This window comes from Diadema setosum, chromosome 11 (assembly GCF_964275005.1).
Source record: "Diadema setosum chromosome 11, eeDiaSeto1, whole genome shotgun sequence".
Lineage (NCBI taxonomy): Eukaryota > Metazoa > Echinodermata > Echinoidea > Diadematoida > Diadematidae > Diadema > Diadema setosum.
The window spans coordinates 3,047,706-3,064,858 of NC_092695.1; the positions used below are offsets into that span (position 1 = coordinate 3,047,706).

Consider the following 17,153-nt stretch of genomic DNA (forward strand, 5'->3'; position numbering starts at 1 on the left):
GATAACATGTTTACCACTATCCCTGCGTTCAGACGATCCCCCGCTGCCAGGGGAATCTCCCGTTTGCCAGGACATCCCCCGGCAATCCCATCGTGTGGACGCTCGGTGGGACATTCCCCTGTCCCCCGGAAAGCTTGTCGAGCCCGGCAACAAATTCTGGTGGGGGACAGAGCGCGCAGCTCATGCAGCTGTTTTCCTCCTAAGTGCGCATGCTCAAAATGCCATTTTGTACGCGCATACGGTGCCTAGCCGTGATTTGTCCCCCGTTCACCGGGGGATATCAAGACACGTGTGGACGGTCGATCGTAAAAAAGATACAATCTCCCTACGCGCTCCCCGCGAAGAGGGGGATCGTCTGAACGCCGGGTGTGACTCAGCGTGCGGCCAGTAAAAATGAACACATAGCTCTCGACCAATCAGATCGCAGGATTCTCGCTACCCATTCTATAAAGCTTAGTGAAACAGGCCCCCGGGAGTCTCCTGCTTATTATACAAATGACGCACAGGTCTGAGTGCGTCCGTCGGAATTGTGTGCATAAGGTAACTATGGAATGCTTAACCCACGAGGCGAAGCCGAGTGGGTTTAGGCTAAATTCCATAGTTACCGCATGCACACTATATTCCGACTGACGCACGAAAAGACATGTGCGTCATTTGATTTATAGAATGGGTAATTTTCTTGTCAAAAACCCAGTTTTCTATCGTGTTACCCGATGACAAAATTACTGGATGCATTTCCTTTTGGCTTTCCGTAAAGGGCATGCATACCCGTACTTACCGTTTTTACTGGATGCATGGCCAGCCGGCTAGCCATGCATAAGTTTTTACTGGATGCATGGCCAAGCTGAGTGCGCGAACGCTTGCTTTAGTGCGCGAACCTTTGTTACAAGTACGCATACTCTTGCTAAGTGCGCGATAACATGTTTACCACTGTGACTCAGCGTGCAGCCAGTAAAAATGAGCACATAGCTCTCGACCAATCAGATTGCAGGATTCTCGCTACCCATTCTATAAACCCCACTTAATGCGGACGTCGCGGGAAACACTACGCGGAGGTAGCTACGGTATGCGCTAAGCGCTGAACTTGTACACTCCGTAGATTTTTGTGCTAGTTTGACGTCGCAAATATCTTAATATCTCGACAACTATCACTTTCCATAATAAAGAATCTGCATCTTTATAAATTGTGCGTTATTTACTAAATGACCAGATACATATAATAAACCAAATCTCTCCAGTATTAACCAGAATCGACAAAATAACAGTAATTTTCACACACGAGGGATCCAAATCACAAGCTGACGTGGCTACGTCATAAACAGCGATGCGAAGCGGAAGCTCGCATGCAAACTCATATCATTTTGTAAGTTAGCTTCCGAGGAATAATGAAATTCATTTCTATCACCAAAAACTAAATCCTGTATCAATATCTGCAACTCATTTTTCTCAGAAATTATAAATTTAGGGAATTTTTGGATATGATTTAAAATGAATGGCCAAAGTATCGATGATAACGAACGAGGGAAGGTCTACAACCCTGAATGATGAACACTACGCGTTACGCGGTCACACGCGCATCTACCGGCAATGTTTTGGATCCTTCGTACAGGACTTAACATCGTCTTCAAACTCCTTTAAATATTCCTTCATATTTCTGTCAACATGGGGTAAGTTACCACTCAAATATTCGCTACACATACTAAATCCTTCAATTACCAATATATTCCTGGCCGTAAGTTCATAACAAACGGGTATTCCCTACATTCTTCAATGCCTTAAAGAATGTATGATGAAGTTGCTGAATGCAATGTGCATAAACCGTTAGGGCGTTACTATACTTATATAACACGTATTCAAATTTCAAGCAAAACAAAATCAGCTAAGGATAGGTCGTACTGTAATAATAGGTCATGAATGCCGTAAACTTCGAATAAGGATTGGAATACCGACCAATGACTAACGTTAAATTTCAGATTTCTATTCTCGGATCAGTTATGCTATGAGTTATATGCTTGTCGTGACTAAAGCAACTTGTAATGACTTCTATGACAATTCGCAGCCAAAGCATAAACTTCTAGCGACTTTACAATTCATCTTTTTTGAAGCAGTGAGAGAAGAGAAGAGGTGGAGAGTGAAGAAAAGAAAGTAGACATAACAACAGGGGGAAGGATATAGATTATAGAGTTAGAGAATAGGTGAAGAAATAGAATAAGGCGCTGCTTCGTTACTGATGAAAGAAATGCAAGAAAAGAAGACATTTTTATACGGGAAGCTAGGGCCTACTACTACTAGGCCTATATAGGTCCTAGTAAAGGACCGTAACGAGGTTGGCTCGTTACACTATTGTACGTAGGTAGGCCTACCTATTGTAGGCCTACTTGTAGTAAAGTTGTACTAAGTTGTAGTGCAACATAGGCCCAGGCCCTATGCCTGTAAACAAAGGAAAGTCACTTGACCGAACTTTCTGCATTAATGATAAGCATGATTGTAATATTGTATAGGGCCTAGGCCTACCCTGCATTAAAACGCAGGTAAAGTGGGAGCATATAGACTCTAGCTAGTAGGCCCTAATAATAGTATTTACCTATGCAGGCGCTCATAATCAATTTTCCTTTTTTACTTGTATACAGTTGGTGTCCTCTGTGTATTCATCGGCTCCAGACGAATTAAATGTTTTAATGTTTGGAGGAGATTTGGAAGTGATCATATATTTATGCTTCGTGCTGTCATAAAGGCTGACTAGATAACAAATAAAAAAAAAAATAATCATTTTGAATAGAACTGAAACAATGGGGTGGACATTGTTTCCAGTTATGTCTGGCACTTTAAAGTCATTGGTTATAACTAACCTCAATAATGCAATCGCATGCATGTGGTAGGTATATAAGAGACGATAGTGCAATGACTCTCTTCATCCGGTTGGCGCTGCCAAGAATTGGTATAACCAGAATAGAACGGTACAAATATAGGTAGGTCTCTGGATCGAGGAACCTGCAAATCTGGCAACGGAAAATAGCTGAGTCATGATTTAGAAAGGAAGAATAATTCTGTGAAATGAATGACTATGTCCACATGATAGGAAGATAATGTACGTCAGTTCCATGACACGCCCGTGAACAAAGGGAAGTCACGTGACAAAAGTTTATGCACTAATGATTATGCATGATTGTATACCCTGTGTAGTAACTCAGATTTATGGAAGAAGAGAGCTAGGCCCTACACCTATTTACCTATGCAGGCGCTCATAATTTAAGTTCTTATAGAACGTTTCTAGGCCTCTATAGTAACAGCTGCTGTCCACTATCGTTTTGACGTGTGGAAGAGATTTGGAAGTGGTCATTGAAACAAATATTGCCACAAGAGGGAAATCTTACAGGCAGCTAGATGGCGTAGGTCCTAAGTACTAAGTATTCTAAAGTCTCTTTTGTCTACCTAATGGGTTTATGTACTTCTTCTTGTCCCCATGTAGTCCTCAAGCTGGTACAGTTGTACTCTAGTTATTTTTTTTTTCAGCTTCCGGCTATATATTTATTTGTTTTTCTTTCTTTCTCCCTTTCTTTTTCTTTGATAAGGGAGATGGAAAAATTTATGGCTGTGTCCATTTATATGCAAAATGCTTCTATTATTAAGCCACAAAAGGACAACTACTACATAGAATTGTACGTATGGGATGTGTGTTGTCTCATTGTTTTGACGATTCTGTTATCAAAACTAAAAATCATTTTCCTTTTCCACATTTTCGTGGAAGCCCTGTCATAAAGCAAACGTAAAATTTTGTACGTCCCTGTCTTTTTAACGCTCGCAGGGCTGCTTCCTTCTCAAGTGTTTATTGGCTGAGAACTTTTGTTCTCTCTAACCTCTCTTTTTGATGCACAAATGACATAGCACTAATACGGATACTGAACAAAAGCCACATCTTGATCGGGTGGGCATTTCATGGAAGTGTTTTGTCAGATATCTGTTGTAAGTGTTATAAGCTATTGAAATCCTTGTATCTGCTTGGCGGAGAGCAAATTTGTCAGATAAGTTTGTCGGACAAAACGCTTCATGAACTCCCCCCCCCCCCAGGAAGTTTGCTAAATTATTTCATAATTATTGCTTAACCGTGTAGGCCTATGTTTAAAAGGGCATTGTACCGGTTTTTTATTTTTATGCCTCCGCCACGAAGTGGTGCCGGAGGCATTATGTTTTCGGGTTGTCCGTCCGTCCGTCCTTCCGTCCGTCCGTCCGTCCTTCCGTCCGTCCGTCCGTCCGTCCGTCCGTCCGTCCGTCCGTCCGTCCTTCCGTCCGTCCGTAATGAATTTTGTGGACAAGGTAACTATCGAAACCTGTAGAGGTATCCTAATGAAACTTGGCATGTATGTGTATTAGGGGGTGAAGTTGTGCCTATCAACTTTTGGGTGCACATGGTCAAGGTCAAAGGTCAAAAGGTCAAGGTCAAATACATAAAATTTCACTATTTCCACCATATCTATTGAATGCCTGAAGATATTTTCTTGAAACTTAGTGTATGCATGTATTACCCAATTAAGATTCTCTGGTGAAAGTTTGGGTCATGAGGTCAAAGGTCAAAGGTCAAAAGGTCAGGGTAAAATACATAAAATTTCACTATTTCCACCATATCTATTGAATGCCTGAAGAGATTTTCTTGAAACTTAGTGTATACATGTATTAGCCAATTAAGATTCTCTGGTGAAAGTTTGGGTCATGAGGTCAAAGGTCAAAGGTCAAAAGGTCAAGTAAAAATATTAAAACTTCTTTTTTTTCTCCGTATCTTCGAAAATTGTTCAAGGTATCTTCATGGAACATAGTATACATGTACTGACTGGAAGTGATTATCTAGAGAATGTAGGGTTCATGGGGTCAAAGGTCAGGGGTCAAAGGTCAAGTGCAAGACTTCAAAATTTTACTATTACCCTCATATTTATGCAATGCCAGCAGGGTTATTTTTTTACACTTGGTGTATGCGTGTGTAACCTAATAGAAATTCTCTGAAAAGTTTTTTTTTTCTTTTTCTTTTTGCCTCAAAGGTCAAAAGGTCAAAGATCAAGTGAAAGCGCTGAACTAACTTTTTCCTCCATATCTCGGAAGTGGCTCAAGTTACTTTGAAACTTAGTACATATTATGCATGTTCTACCTGAAAGTAATTATCTTATGAATTTTAGGGTCAAGGGCCAGATGAAAATGGTAACAATTTACTATTCAATTCAGAAATTGCACTTTTTCTCCACACCTGTACCTTGAAAATTACTCAATGCCTAAATGTATGAATGGGTCAAAGTCGAGTTAAAGTCCTTAAATCCCTAGATACATGCTCTCCTATTCATTCAATTAAACCTACGTCAAGGAAGGTGAACATTCAACACATTTGTGACAAACTTGTCATTCCATTATTTTGCCAATTTTGTGAAAATGTAATCACACAGTGTCCACATGTACTATCTAGACCTATTGGGAAAATCATGCATTATGGCGGAGGCATACCAGCCGCCAAAGCGACATTTCTAGTTTTTTATATGTTGTTCTTTTAATTCTAAAAGACCCAGCGGTGTAAACAGAATCAAAATTTCATAACGATTTAGTCCGTAATTTCATGTTGAAAATGGAAATTTTTGGGCGAGAATTATGCTAATGAGCTGACGAGCCCGGATGTCGTGATGTCACAGGTGCCAAACATATCACTGATTACAAGCCCTCGCGCTCGCATACGCGTGCGTTAAATCGTGCCGAGTAGCAGACGACGCTTAGGCCCAATTTAGCTAGAAGGCGGCACTTGTGTACTGTCCTATCCATGCAGCTGTCTCAAATTTCGCTGAACCAAATCGCACCAAAATTACAGGATATACTTCTAAGCATATTTCAAAATACTGTATTATATTTGAACGAAATCGGTAATCGAGAAGTATCGATATTGACGCCGACTTTCAAGTTGTCACTAAAAAAAAAAAAAAAAAAAAAAAAAACTCACTCTTCGCGAGAGATCTTGGTAAACGCAACATGCACAATCTAGAAGTAGAACTAAGTTAGCCGACTAGTACTGTGCGAACGGGGAATTTACGCGGGAACTAAACTAAAAATATCATGATTTTGTAGATTTGTGTGATTTACGACCTTTATTTTTCATTCACCTTAGCTGAAATAATTTATATATTGATTTTTTTGCTCCCGATTACTTGAAAGATTTGTCTCATGATATTAGATGGCTAACTTCAGTCTGTGCGTGCGCAGCAAGTAGGGCTACTACGCCGCGATCACTCTTGTTTAGTCGTTCAGAGCAGATTGTTTTTAGCGACGACAGGAAAGTCGACAACTTCACTTACGCTTCCCGACTTGCGATTTGGTTCCAATTAGCGTGAGCAAGTGGACATGAGTCATAAAATATTTCTTGTGATTTTGGTGCAATTTGGTTAAGTGAATTTTGAGATATCTACTTGGATACGGAAGTCTACTCTAGCACTATACCTACACCAGCGCTCGGATCGCGAAGCGGCGGCATTGTTTGTATCTACGTGGTCAGGCCACTCTTCCGAGGTATGGGTCCTACTAAAACTAGATCTAAATTCTAAGTTAGTCCTTGGTGTTAATACGACCACCATGAGATTTATCTCGACTACAAAAACAATGAAAATCCATAAAGCAGATACCTTACCTGCAAAATTCAGCACAGAAACAACAGGGCCTGCAGCACAAGGGCCTAGATCTAGCGGCAACGCTAGAACTTGGAGTCTAGACTTTCGTCTGGACTTTCTTCAAGTTCTGGCAGCAGGGTATTGCTTTAGATTTTAGACGCGCGGACGTTCAAAGGAAAAAGACATGTTCTGAGCGTGCGCAGTAGCGCGCGTAAAGTCAATCTATTTTTAGCTTACGTCGCCTGAGTTTTTTTACTACGCGTACTGGGCTATTTTCACGTCCGCACAGTTTATTTATGCGACGTAGAGAGCTTCTTCATGCACTGATCATAAGAATGGGGGCGCGATTTTATTTTTTATACGTTGCGTCCACAGATATAAATAGGTAGATTGATCAAGCCCATTCACAACCCATGCGTATCTTTATAGCCAGTTGCGCGCACATTACATGCCGCCATTTTGTTAGTCTTCTGTTACGTCACGGCTTGCGCGATGAACATGGGGAGGTAAAAAAGAAGAAAAAAAAGTCAGCGTAGGCCTCCGCTATGCTGTAACTCTGCAAACCCTGTTCTGCGCACGCAAGCCGTGACGTAACAAAAGACTAACCAAAATGGCGGAGATCGCGTGCGCTGGCTATGCTTTCAGACCCCACTTGATCATTCTACCTATATAGTTCTGTGGTTGCGTCCCAGCGTAATCTAAAGCTACTTTAACCACACGACGCAGGGAGGGGAGAACGTCCAGCGCAAGCGTCGGCTCCGTCGGCTCAAACGTCCGCGCGTCAAAATCTAAAGCTCCCTATTAGCGCTGTGCACGTACAGCTGTCGACGGGGCGGCGAGTAGAATCTTCTCGGTCCTTGACTGCTCACTAGTCCTAGTCCTAGTCCTAGTCCTAGTCCGTTTTCTTCTAACTAGGCGTAAACCGTGATTGCCGTTGACTATTTTTTGGATTTAGATTTTAAGAATCACTCAGTCCTCATCTTCGTTAGATAGTTTGAACTGTGATGTCGAACCATTGTCGCTCATCATCAATGCATAGTTAGTGCAACCTTACTTACACACAGTTTTCTATGGGCAGCACGTGCGGACAAGAAGCCAATTTCATTTTGCTTACTGTATCTGTGGCCCGTTGCATAAAACTTACCGTTGAATTTCAATGGTAACTACCGTCAAAATTAGGCGTCACAGCCAATCAGCATCAAGGATTATAAGCTTTACCGCTAATTTGAAGACTTACCGCTAGAAAGGAGCGGTAAGTCCAGCGGTAAGGGTTTTATGCAACAGGGCACTGGAATATTCCCCACAAATCTTATCTAAATAAAAAGCTTTTGAAGAGATTCCTTTTAAAAAATAATAAATATTGTTTAACATGTTTATTTCAGCTCCATATTGCAATTTTACTAAATAACAGTTTTTGCTGTACTTCGTGTGAGATTTCATCAGTAAATTGACATGTGTAGTTCGTTTTGCTAATGTCGGAGGTTGGCACCTGTGACGTATGGAAAATTGTGTGGATCGTTCCTTGGCTTGCTCGTTTTCATTTTTTTCAAAAAATCATCACAGGCTTATCCTGGGTTTTAGAATCCTCTCTTTCCAGTTGTAGGCATCAAAAAAAAATGTAGATTAGAATTATCAGACAAGTAGAAAATGTCAGTACAGGTTTCTTTTAAGAGCGAAGTGGAACAGATCCGTTGCACACTTACCATAACATAAATGAAGGACAGTTTGTTGACTTCATATGATATCTTTCGCACTGATTAAATTCTACACCACTGACTCACGATTCGTCCCAAATTACCTTCACTTTTTCCATATATCCAAATCATGGGTCGATTTCCAGTAAATTGAAGGGATCGTGTGCGTGTGTGTTGCTTATTTTATCGTTTGCTTCTTTGTTTACTTGCGTCTTTTTAGGAGTGTGTTTTTCAGGCAGAGATTTCTCATCTCTGCTGCATTTGTTCTATCATCAGGTCAACTTCATCTCCATCAAGGGAAATAGAGTTTGATATGAAGGAGAGCGAACTCAGAGGCCGAAGCAGCCTGGAAATATTTGAGAGGTTCTTGACATGCAAGCTGCACGATAAGAACAGGGTGTTACTGACCCATCCCTACATGAATACGGAACCTATCTGCGTCGCGAGAATCTCATTCAAACGCCATGATGTAGTTCTCATGCTATCACATAAAAAAGGGGAATCTAAACATGTCGAGAGGCGTATCGTTGACTATATAGACAAGAGAGTGTCTAAGGGAGCTATACTCAAGCCTGGTGCGAAGATAATCATTTACAGTACGTTTTCCCCGTGCAGTGACTGCATCAAGAAAAGTATGGAGTCTGGTTACGGGATAACTTATATTTTCTCGGCCATTTATTTTCAAGTCCCCAGACCGTCTTGTGAGAAAAGAGGATGCGAATGTTTCAAAATAGACGAAGATTTTACGGAACCTTGCAGGAGGGCACTCAAAAGACTAGGCAAATCGAAGAGAGTGGAAGCAAAGCGTTTTACCCCGGAAGACTGGGAGGAACTCGAGGAGATTCTCGCGCGATGGGATAAGGAGAAGAGTTTAGCCCAGCTCCGGAAGGTCAAGAAGAAGTATGAACCTTTACGTCGATTGGAAGATGATGAATTGCAAAAGGATTATGACACGTTAGCAGGGATTGTTCCTAGTGGCCTGAGCTCCCCGATGTCTGCAGACCGTGATGCCGGGTCGTCGCAAGGAGCCGGTAAGCGCCCAACTTCATCTGAAAACGAGGAGAGAAAATTCAAAACACTGAAATCGGGTGATGATATCAGTATAAAGCGCCACGTGACAAAATCCGCTATCTAGGAAAGAAGAATTAATCGACTTAATATCGAGAATACCGCTTGGCTCGTCACACTTCTTCTGATGACCTATACGATGATCGGCAGATTAATCATCAAAGAGGCTACTCTCAGATAGTTCAGATTATCAGTGAACCACTTTGGATTGCATTAGATATAAAAATAGCACAAATAATATGTTCTACAAGTTGTGTATACGGTATACGGATATGCAAACCATGTGTGTAAAGACTGTCTTACTATGCCGGACGAACACGCAAAGATACCATGTGAAAGAATGAAACGTTATTCAAATCGATAGTCATGTGAATTAACGTCATATCCTGTCTCATATCCGTGTCCATTTTAACAGCATCGTAAATAATTATAGTCTGCAAATTTAATATGAGGGAGGCTTATGTTTAGAACTGTAAACATTAATGATATTTTATATAGAGGTAGTCACTATGTGATAAAGAAAAAACAGTAGTTTTATTTTGTTAATTTCATATAAGAACAGTAGTTTCATTTTGTAAATTTCATATAAGATTATGAAATTTGTATATGATATACAATAATGAAGGGTCAATATTCATTTTTGTAAGGTGCGACAGGTAACAAAAGTAACTTCGTTTCAAAATCAATATTGAATAATTATTGATAGTTATTCGGTTTCCCCACTATCAAGGTCTTATGAATTTCATCGATACAAAACACACTGCGTACTTAGTACGTGTAAAATTTAGTCCCTTGTCAATGCTTGTAGACAATTGTAGAGAAGCGATATAATCATAAGTTTGTAGTCCTCAAGGAAAATGCTTTCTTTTTGCATCAGATGAAATCAATAAATATATTAAGAATAATACAAACCTGTAGTTGTCTACGTGAGGATAAGTGTTGCCACCTAGGTCTTTCGAACGCAAAACAATAAAAGAAGCCTAATAAGACAATCAAGCTTTAGAATTGTTGATGACGTGGTAATTAACCACAGAAAAATAGCTAGGCCTATAGGTCTACTTTGGGCTTAATCATTATTTGCTATCTCGTAGGATCACCTGTACTGTCAGGGAGAATTACATATGCTATGTGAGTGAAGTATGATATTGTTGTCAACTGGTCGTCAAAGTAATATGCTATATTCAATATGTATCCCATTTTATAGATACAATCTTTCTAGGCATACTATACGATATGCCGGTCTTCTTTTATGGAATGACTTACCAGATAACATCAGATTTGTCGTTATTCTTTCGTCCTTTATTAAAAAAAAAAAAGAACAAACAGTTTCTTTTGATTGTGTAACTTCGCTTGTCTCGCGCATGAATGAGTAGGATACTAGTATACTGACGTATCGTTTTGCCTAACTTCTTGTTCATCGTGACGTTTTGTCATCTGTATAGTCCAACATATAATTCAAAGTTCAAATTTTCAAATTTATTTCCATTTCCATCAAGTAAACAGAGAAAATTGAATACAACGTATAAGCAGTGTAATGATTACAAAAACGTAGATTAACAAAATACATACGATAATGGGTAATAAAATGAAGAAAACATTATTGTATATATTGTAAGTACAATATATGGGTGTATATATACACCCATATATTGTACAAATACATACAAATTAGATAAATGATGGGAAAGGAAATGGAGGGCTCCACTAAAAAGCAAAGCTTGTACGATATGGAGCCCTCAATGTTTTATTGTGTAACAATAATTGTTATTGTACCACTTACTATTTGACAGAGATCAGCCTTTGAATGGCCTTTGGGACTATCCTTGAACTTATTTATTGTAGGCCGTATCTTGCATAACGCAAGTTGTAAATAATTAAGTGGTGTTTCCTTTTTACTTGCAATGTGGAAATAAATGAACTTAATTGAACTTAATTGGTCTTAATTGTTTTTAATGGTTTGTCTAATTCACATACCGTCTGACACCAATACATTTAAACCAGTTTGGTGTGTATAACTATAATTACTGTTGTCAGTGTCTGCTTTATGAATAATTAAAAAGGAAGCAAACAGAGATTGTTATTTGTCAGTTTATGACATATAACAGGGATATTATCACTGCTCTGGTTTGATTTCAGATACAATGTATAGTAGTAGTGAAACTGAATGTTTAAAGGGACATAAACAGCCAATATCTTGCATGCTGAAGAGACGAAAGGTCTTATTTTAGCTACCCTTACGCCATCATTTAAAAAGAAAGACACGTCGAGCAAATCATTAGAACACACGCGCGCCTTTGTATTCAGTTTACAAACTGGACAAGGTACTATAGTGGTGTGAAAAAAAAAAAGAAAATTTCAGACACTGCAGTCAAGCTTTCGCACCGAATGACACGTGACTGAGTAAACATGAACAGAATGTTTCGAATGTATCTTACTCTCTGAAGCATCCAGTCGAAGGAAGGAAGAGCATGGTTGTGTTTTGTTAATTTTCTGCAACCCTTTTATCATTCTTAAAAAAAAAAAAAATCGAATAAAAAAGGAAACAAAGTCGAATAAAAAATGGAAAACGAAAGGCTTGCCGATTTGGTTGAGGTAAAGTTGGAGTTCACGACATTCGTAGTCCAACCTCAAAGAGGGGTCATGCGAATTACCATTCGAAGTCCTGCAAATTTGGACGGCATCCTACAACACTGTAGGCTGGCAGTTTTGTTATCGGAGATGAGCATATCTAACCCCGAAAATAGGCGTCTAATTTGGCACATCGATGAATGAAAATGGCTTCTAGCTGGGAATCTAGAGAGAGGCTCAATGGGCAATCTCTGTGATGCCGTGCTCGTTAGATTGCACAAGTACACCATGTCATACATGACGATGATAGTAGTCGTTTTTGGAGAAAAGAATGGCCTAATTTTGCAGCGAGCGCAGGAGCCTCGAATCAAAATGTGCTCATTACAGTGGGTCCTACTGGATGATACTCCGCATGAATGAGAGCACGACGCATTCCTTTTATGATCAACTATCAGGGTATGTGAAATTTACGAGAGATTGCAAATTTTCCTTTCATGACAGCGAGAAGGCACCACTTAAAGGGATCGTACTAACTTCTGGGCAATTCCGTAAATACGGACGTATGTTTCACAGCCTTTAATGACACTTGACAAAAACAAACAAACAAACAAACAAACAAACAAATATTATTAAGACAAGTTTTTTCCTACCAAAAGATGTACCTCTATGAAAAGAAAACATTCACATAAAATTTTGGGGCGACACCCTTCCTGTGACCTTCAAAAAGTGGGAAAACACCCTCTGGTTGGACGTACAAAAACGGACGCTGTTTTCCAATCTCTTGATTTCAAATAAGAATTTCTGTGATTTATTCAGATTTTTTTCTTCAAACTCAGGTATGACTGTAAAAAGATGTCAAATGATAGTAAGGTACCAAAATCAAGCTTTGTTTATTCATTTATATGGAGATATTCTACGTTTTATTATCGTGACGGACGTACACGGTTGGACGTACAATTTGTCCGTGATGGACGTACATGTATTATACATATGGAAATTGAGCATTTTTATCATATTTGTAACCACAATTAACTATCACTCTCTTTGATATGAGCTGGCATTTATCAAAAAGAAATATTCAAGCCAAGGTTATTTTTTCTTTGTATTTCCTTGTTTTTCCATCTTATACATTTTTTTTTATGCATTGCTATAAATTTTGGGAGCCATCGCTCAATATGTCCTTAACATACCAAAGTAAACTAAGCCAGAGTAAAAATTTTAACAATACTCCTCAAAATATAGCAACTCATTTAAGGCAATATCTATATTAAAATGGGGGGGGGGGGATATGGATATATCTTCGACCACATCATGTACGTACTACATTAGAGTTGACATGACATCAAACATGTCAAACACTGAACAAGTGGTTGCAAAAGAAAATGAAAAAGAATAGGTAAAAGTACATGTATACCTAAAAAGGACTGACAGTGTGACTTAAGATTAATACTTTCATATACAATAGTTTTAATTTTAAACAAAGAGAAAACTAAGTCATGATGTACATGTATGTAACCATACACATAAAAACTATAGTAGGATTGATGTATACAGTAAGTAAGCACAATACTAAGAGGTAACACGAGTATAATATCAGGCTTAAACCTGGAAACTACACAAAGTTGAAATACAATGTACTACTAAAAAGTCTTAAACTACAATTAGAACTAGTATGTATCCAGTGGCGGGTTATTATACAAAAGTAAAGTTCATGTACAATGTCACATATATAACAAACAAAAAGAGCATTTCATGATAAAAATTAAAACAATGTGTCAGAAAAAAAAAACAGTTTAAGCAAAACATACCTAGTTTCTTAAATTTTGGAAATACAGCCATGCATGATTGTAGTACTCTCCTTAAGAGCAGTTTTCTTTTACATGAATGGAACTGTATATTGACTTTGTATGATTACTAATACTATGGATAATCACGATTGAATGAATGCATAAACCAGTCTGTTAATTTACCAACAATTGATATGTCTGTGAAGAACTTTGCAAAGTCTTGGGAGGAAACACCAAACCATAAGAAGTTGAATGGATTCATACATAGTCCAATGTTGGACAATTTGAGGAGTTGAGATAATTTGCCTCTTACTTACATGTAAATGCTATTTTCCCCTTGCAAAATTAAGATGAATAAAGTGGTTGAATTAACCATCATCCAGCAAAGTGTTACAGTATATATTTGACTTCCTCCTGTAATTGGAAACAATATGCCTAGAATGTGAAACTGAATTTACCCCTATTTCCAGCAACCACAGGTGCTGCTTTTCTTTTTTTTTTTTCTTTTTTTTTTGGGACATCTTTTTTGAGGTAGAATATCTGATCTGGTGGCTCTGGCCATCTCCAGAATCCCCCTGTTGGGTGCATGACATTGACCTTTACATCAGCATTGTTTGCCCCATTCCATGACTTCTCCAGGGAAGGATTCGCCTAGGTAATCTACCAACACCCAGTCTCCAATGTTTATTTCTAGGTCTTCGCTGTCCTCGTCTGATGTTTGAGACAGATCCATATCATCTATACTGTCAAGCGAATCATCTTGCTCGGTCTCTGCTCTTATTCGCACATGTATGTAGTCTTGCGCGCCTGAAACTTCGCTGACGAGCAAATAAAATGTCAAATAACTTCTTTTAGACAGTCCATCATCCTCTAGTGGCCCATTCATTTGGCCATACATGTTTTTAGTTTTTACTAGACTTTTTCTGTCCAGTCAAATTCCTTAGTGTATTTTGTGAAACCCTACAAATGTCTCCTCTGTCCCTTCATTGATATACGATCATCCCTTCAAATACAATCATCATCATTCAAACACAATTCAACCAACAACAACAACAACACACATACACACCTTTTATAACAATTTATTTCCCACAATCCCAAACAATGTCACATACATTACCTGAAAAAAAAAAACTTTTCCTTTTTTTCACCAAAGCCCAAACTTTTATGAATGAAGAAAGTTTAGACAGCTAAATTCCAGTTCCATTCTAATTAGTGACTAATGAACTAATTAATCTGCCCTTTAACAATTTTGACCATCTCTCCAGTCATTGTCAACAAAGGAGAACAATTATACAAGATGCTTAGGCAAATTGAAATGGGGAAATGAGAGCTATATGACACCGTGATGGACGTACAAATTAGATGCGGTAGGACATACAAAAAAAAAAAGTGTACGTCCAACCGCTCATTAGTAACTTAATTAGCAGGAGTGAAAACAAAATTTTGTGACAAGTATGTAGATACCCTAAAGCTTATTTAGGATTGACATTATACAGAGACTCCAACTCTCCCGTTTTCGACGGGAGATCTCCCGCCGAAAAACAATTTTTGCAAAATCTCCCGTTCTCCCGCTGGAGATTTGATTTCTCCCGCCCTGGCTCTGTGTCTCCCGGTGGAAAGGATTTCTTACTTATTGCTATCGTATGTTGAAAAAATAAGCCTTAGATAGCACCGGAGAACATCTAGAAACCTAGGAACTTCGCGCTTTGCACACATCAACTTGGAGTCTCCCGTTTGCTATAAGTTTCGGGCGGGAGAATCTCCAGATCAGAAGGTGCTTGGGGTTGGAGTCTCTGCATTATATCATCAGTTGAATACTTTGCTTTTCTGAAATCTTTAAAAAAAATAGGTTTTTTTTTTTTTTTTTTTTTTTTTGCTTTTTTTTTTTGTGACGGACGTACACGACCGTAACTCGTGTAATGCAATTTAGTAGCAATTAGTCATTAAAAGAAAAATCAAATCAAAAATAAAATATTGCATTTATAAGAGCTGGATATAAACTACTTTTACCATAAAGAAAGCAACAATTCCATGAAGTCAGTTCTGGAAATACGGAAAAAATGTCAGGTATACCTTGTGTTTAAAAAGATACAATTATCTGAAATATCTCAAGAAACTGAGGCATGATGACCTTGACCTTGGTCATACCTAATTGAAAGTCACAAATTTGGACAATTCATTGTCTCAGCTTTCAAATGAGGTGCAATTTAGGTTTAGCCTATGAGTTCTGAAATTTCATCCTGACGTTGTCACATTTACGGAATTGCCCTTCAGGTTTCTTACATTTTATGATGAGATAATGAATGAGAAACCTATTGTAGAATATGAAAGAGCATGTAATTGCAAGAGGAATTCAACGTTTAACTTGATGAAGATTGGTTTAGAAATGGCCGAGATAGCAATCCTTATAAAAGGTAGGATCCATCTATCATTTGGATCGCTTTGATTTACTTTGTTTTTAGACATCTCAGCCATTCAAAGCGGATTTTCTAAAAACTTTGCATTTCTCTTGTAGACTGTACATGTAATTGCATTTGTATTACCTACATGTACTTCATGAAAGGTTTCTTGGTAACTGGCAAAATGTTAATGCCCTATCCTCATCTCCATGACTTTAGGTGTACCATCCCTTTAACGAAAAGGGAAACTGGAAAATGGAGACGTTAAAATATATGAGGCCTTCGTTATGGAAACTAAGGACGGCATTTGAACACTCTATCTCGCTTATATTTTAAAGTAATAACCTCTCCCCCCCCCCCTTTCTTTTTGACGCTGGGTTCTGAAAAAAGCGCGAGACCTGCTAATGGCAGTTGCAATGTTTCATTCACGATTTAATTAACGTGTGATTTGTAGTAATGCATTCACACCATACATCTTGCACGGCTGCGTGGCGTCATAGTCTCGTCACAATGGATTTTTTTCGCCCCGTATCCTGGCAACGAGTCACTGCCCTTAGCTCAATGCCGGATGTTTCTCCTTGTTCATCTTCCTAAAGCGGCTTCGAGTTCATTAAAGCTCGATAAACATAGCGGTCATGTGCATCAACTGGAATGTGTCGTTTGCCTCCGGTTTTAATGTTGTAATGGGCCACGAAAATTAGTCTGTGCTTCCAGACCCCGAGTCATCACATACGCTGTATTCAGAAATCATGCAACCTCTTAATTCTTCACCTAGCCTAAGGACATACATGAACCAGAACGCTTCCATCTTTTTTTTTTCTTTTTTTTTTTGATTTGGTTTTTTGTATGTTTTTTTTTTTAATTTCCACTCTCTTTCTAGATTACTATGGAAACATTTTTGTGCCTCATCTGCCACCCCAAACAGCCTCCTCCTCTTGTCAGTCATATTACAAGACTGGTTTATCTTTACCACCGAGATGTGTGCATAGCCTCAGAGCTTGCACA

General features: G+C 38.8%; 1 protein-coding gene across 1 annotated transcript; it reads left to right on the forward strand.

Annotated features, from left to right (window-relative positions):
* Positions 1–1,520: 1,520 nt before the first annotated feature.
* LOC140234779 (uncharacterized) lies at positions 1,521–11,319 on the forward strand. Its single transcript, XM_072314816.1, has 2 exons — positions 1,521–1,667; positions 8,600–11,319. Exons 1-2 carry the CDS (start codon positions 1,663–1,665, stop codon positions 9,456–9,458), a joined length of 864 nt encoding a protein of 287 aa, XP_072170917.1. The 5' UTR covers positions 1,521–1,662; the 3' UTR covers positions 9,459–11,319.
* The last annotated feature ends 5,834 nt before the right edge of the window (positions 11,320–17,153 follow it).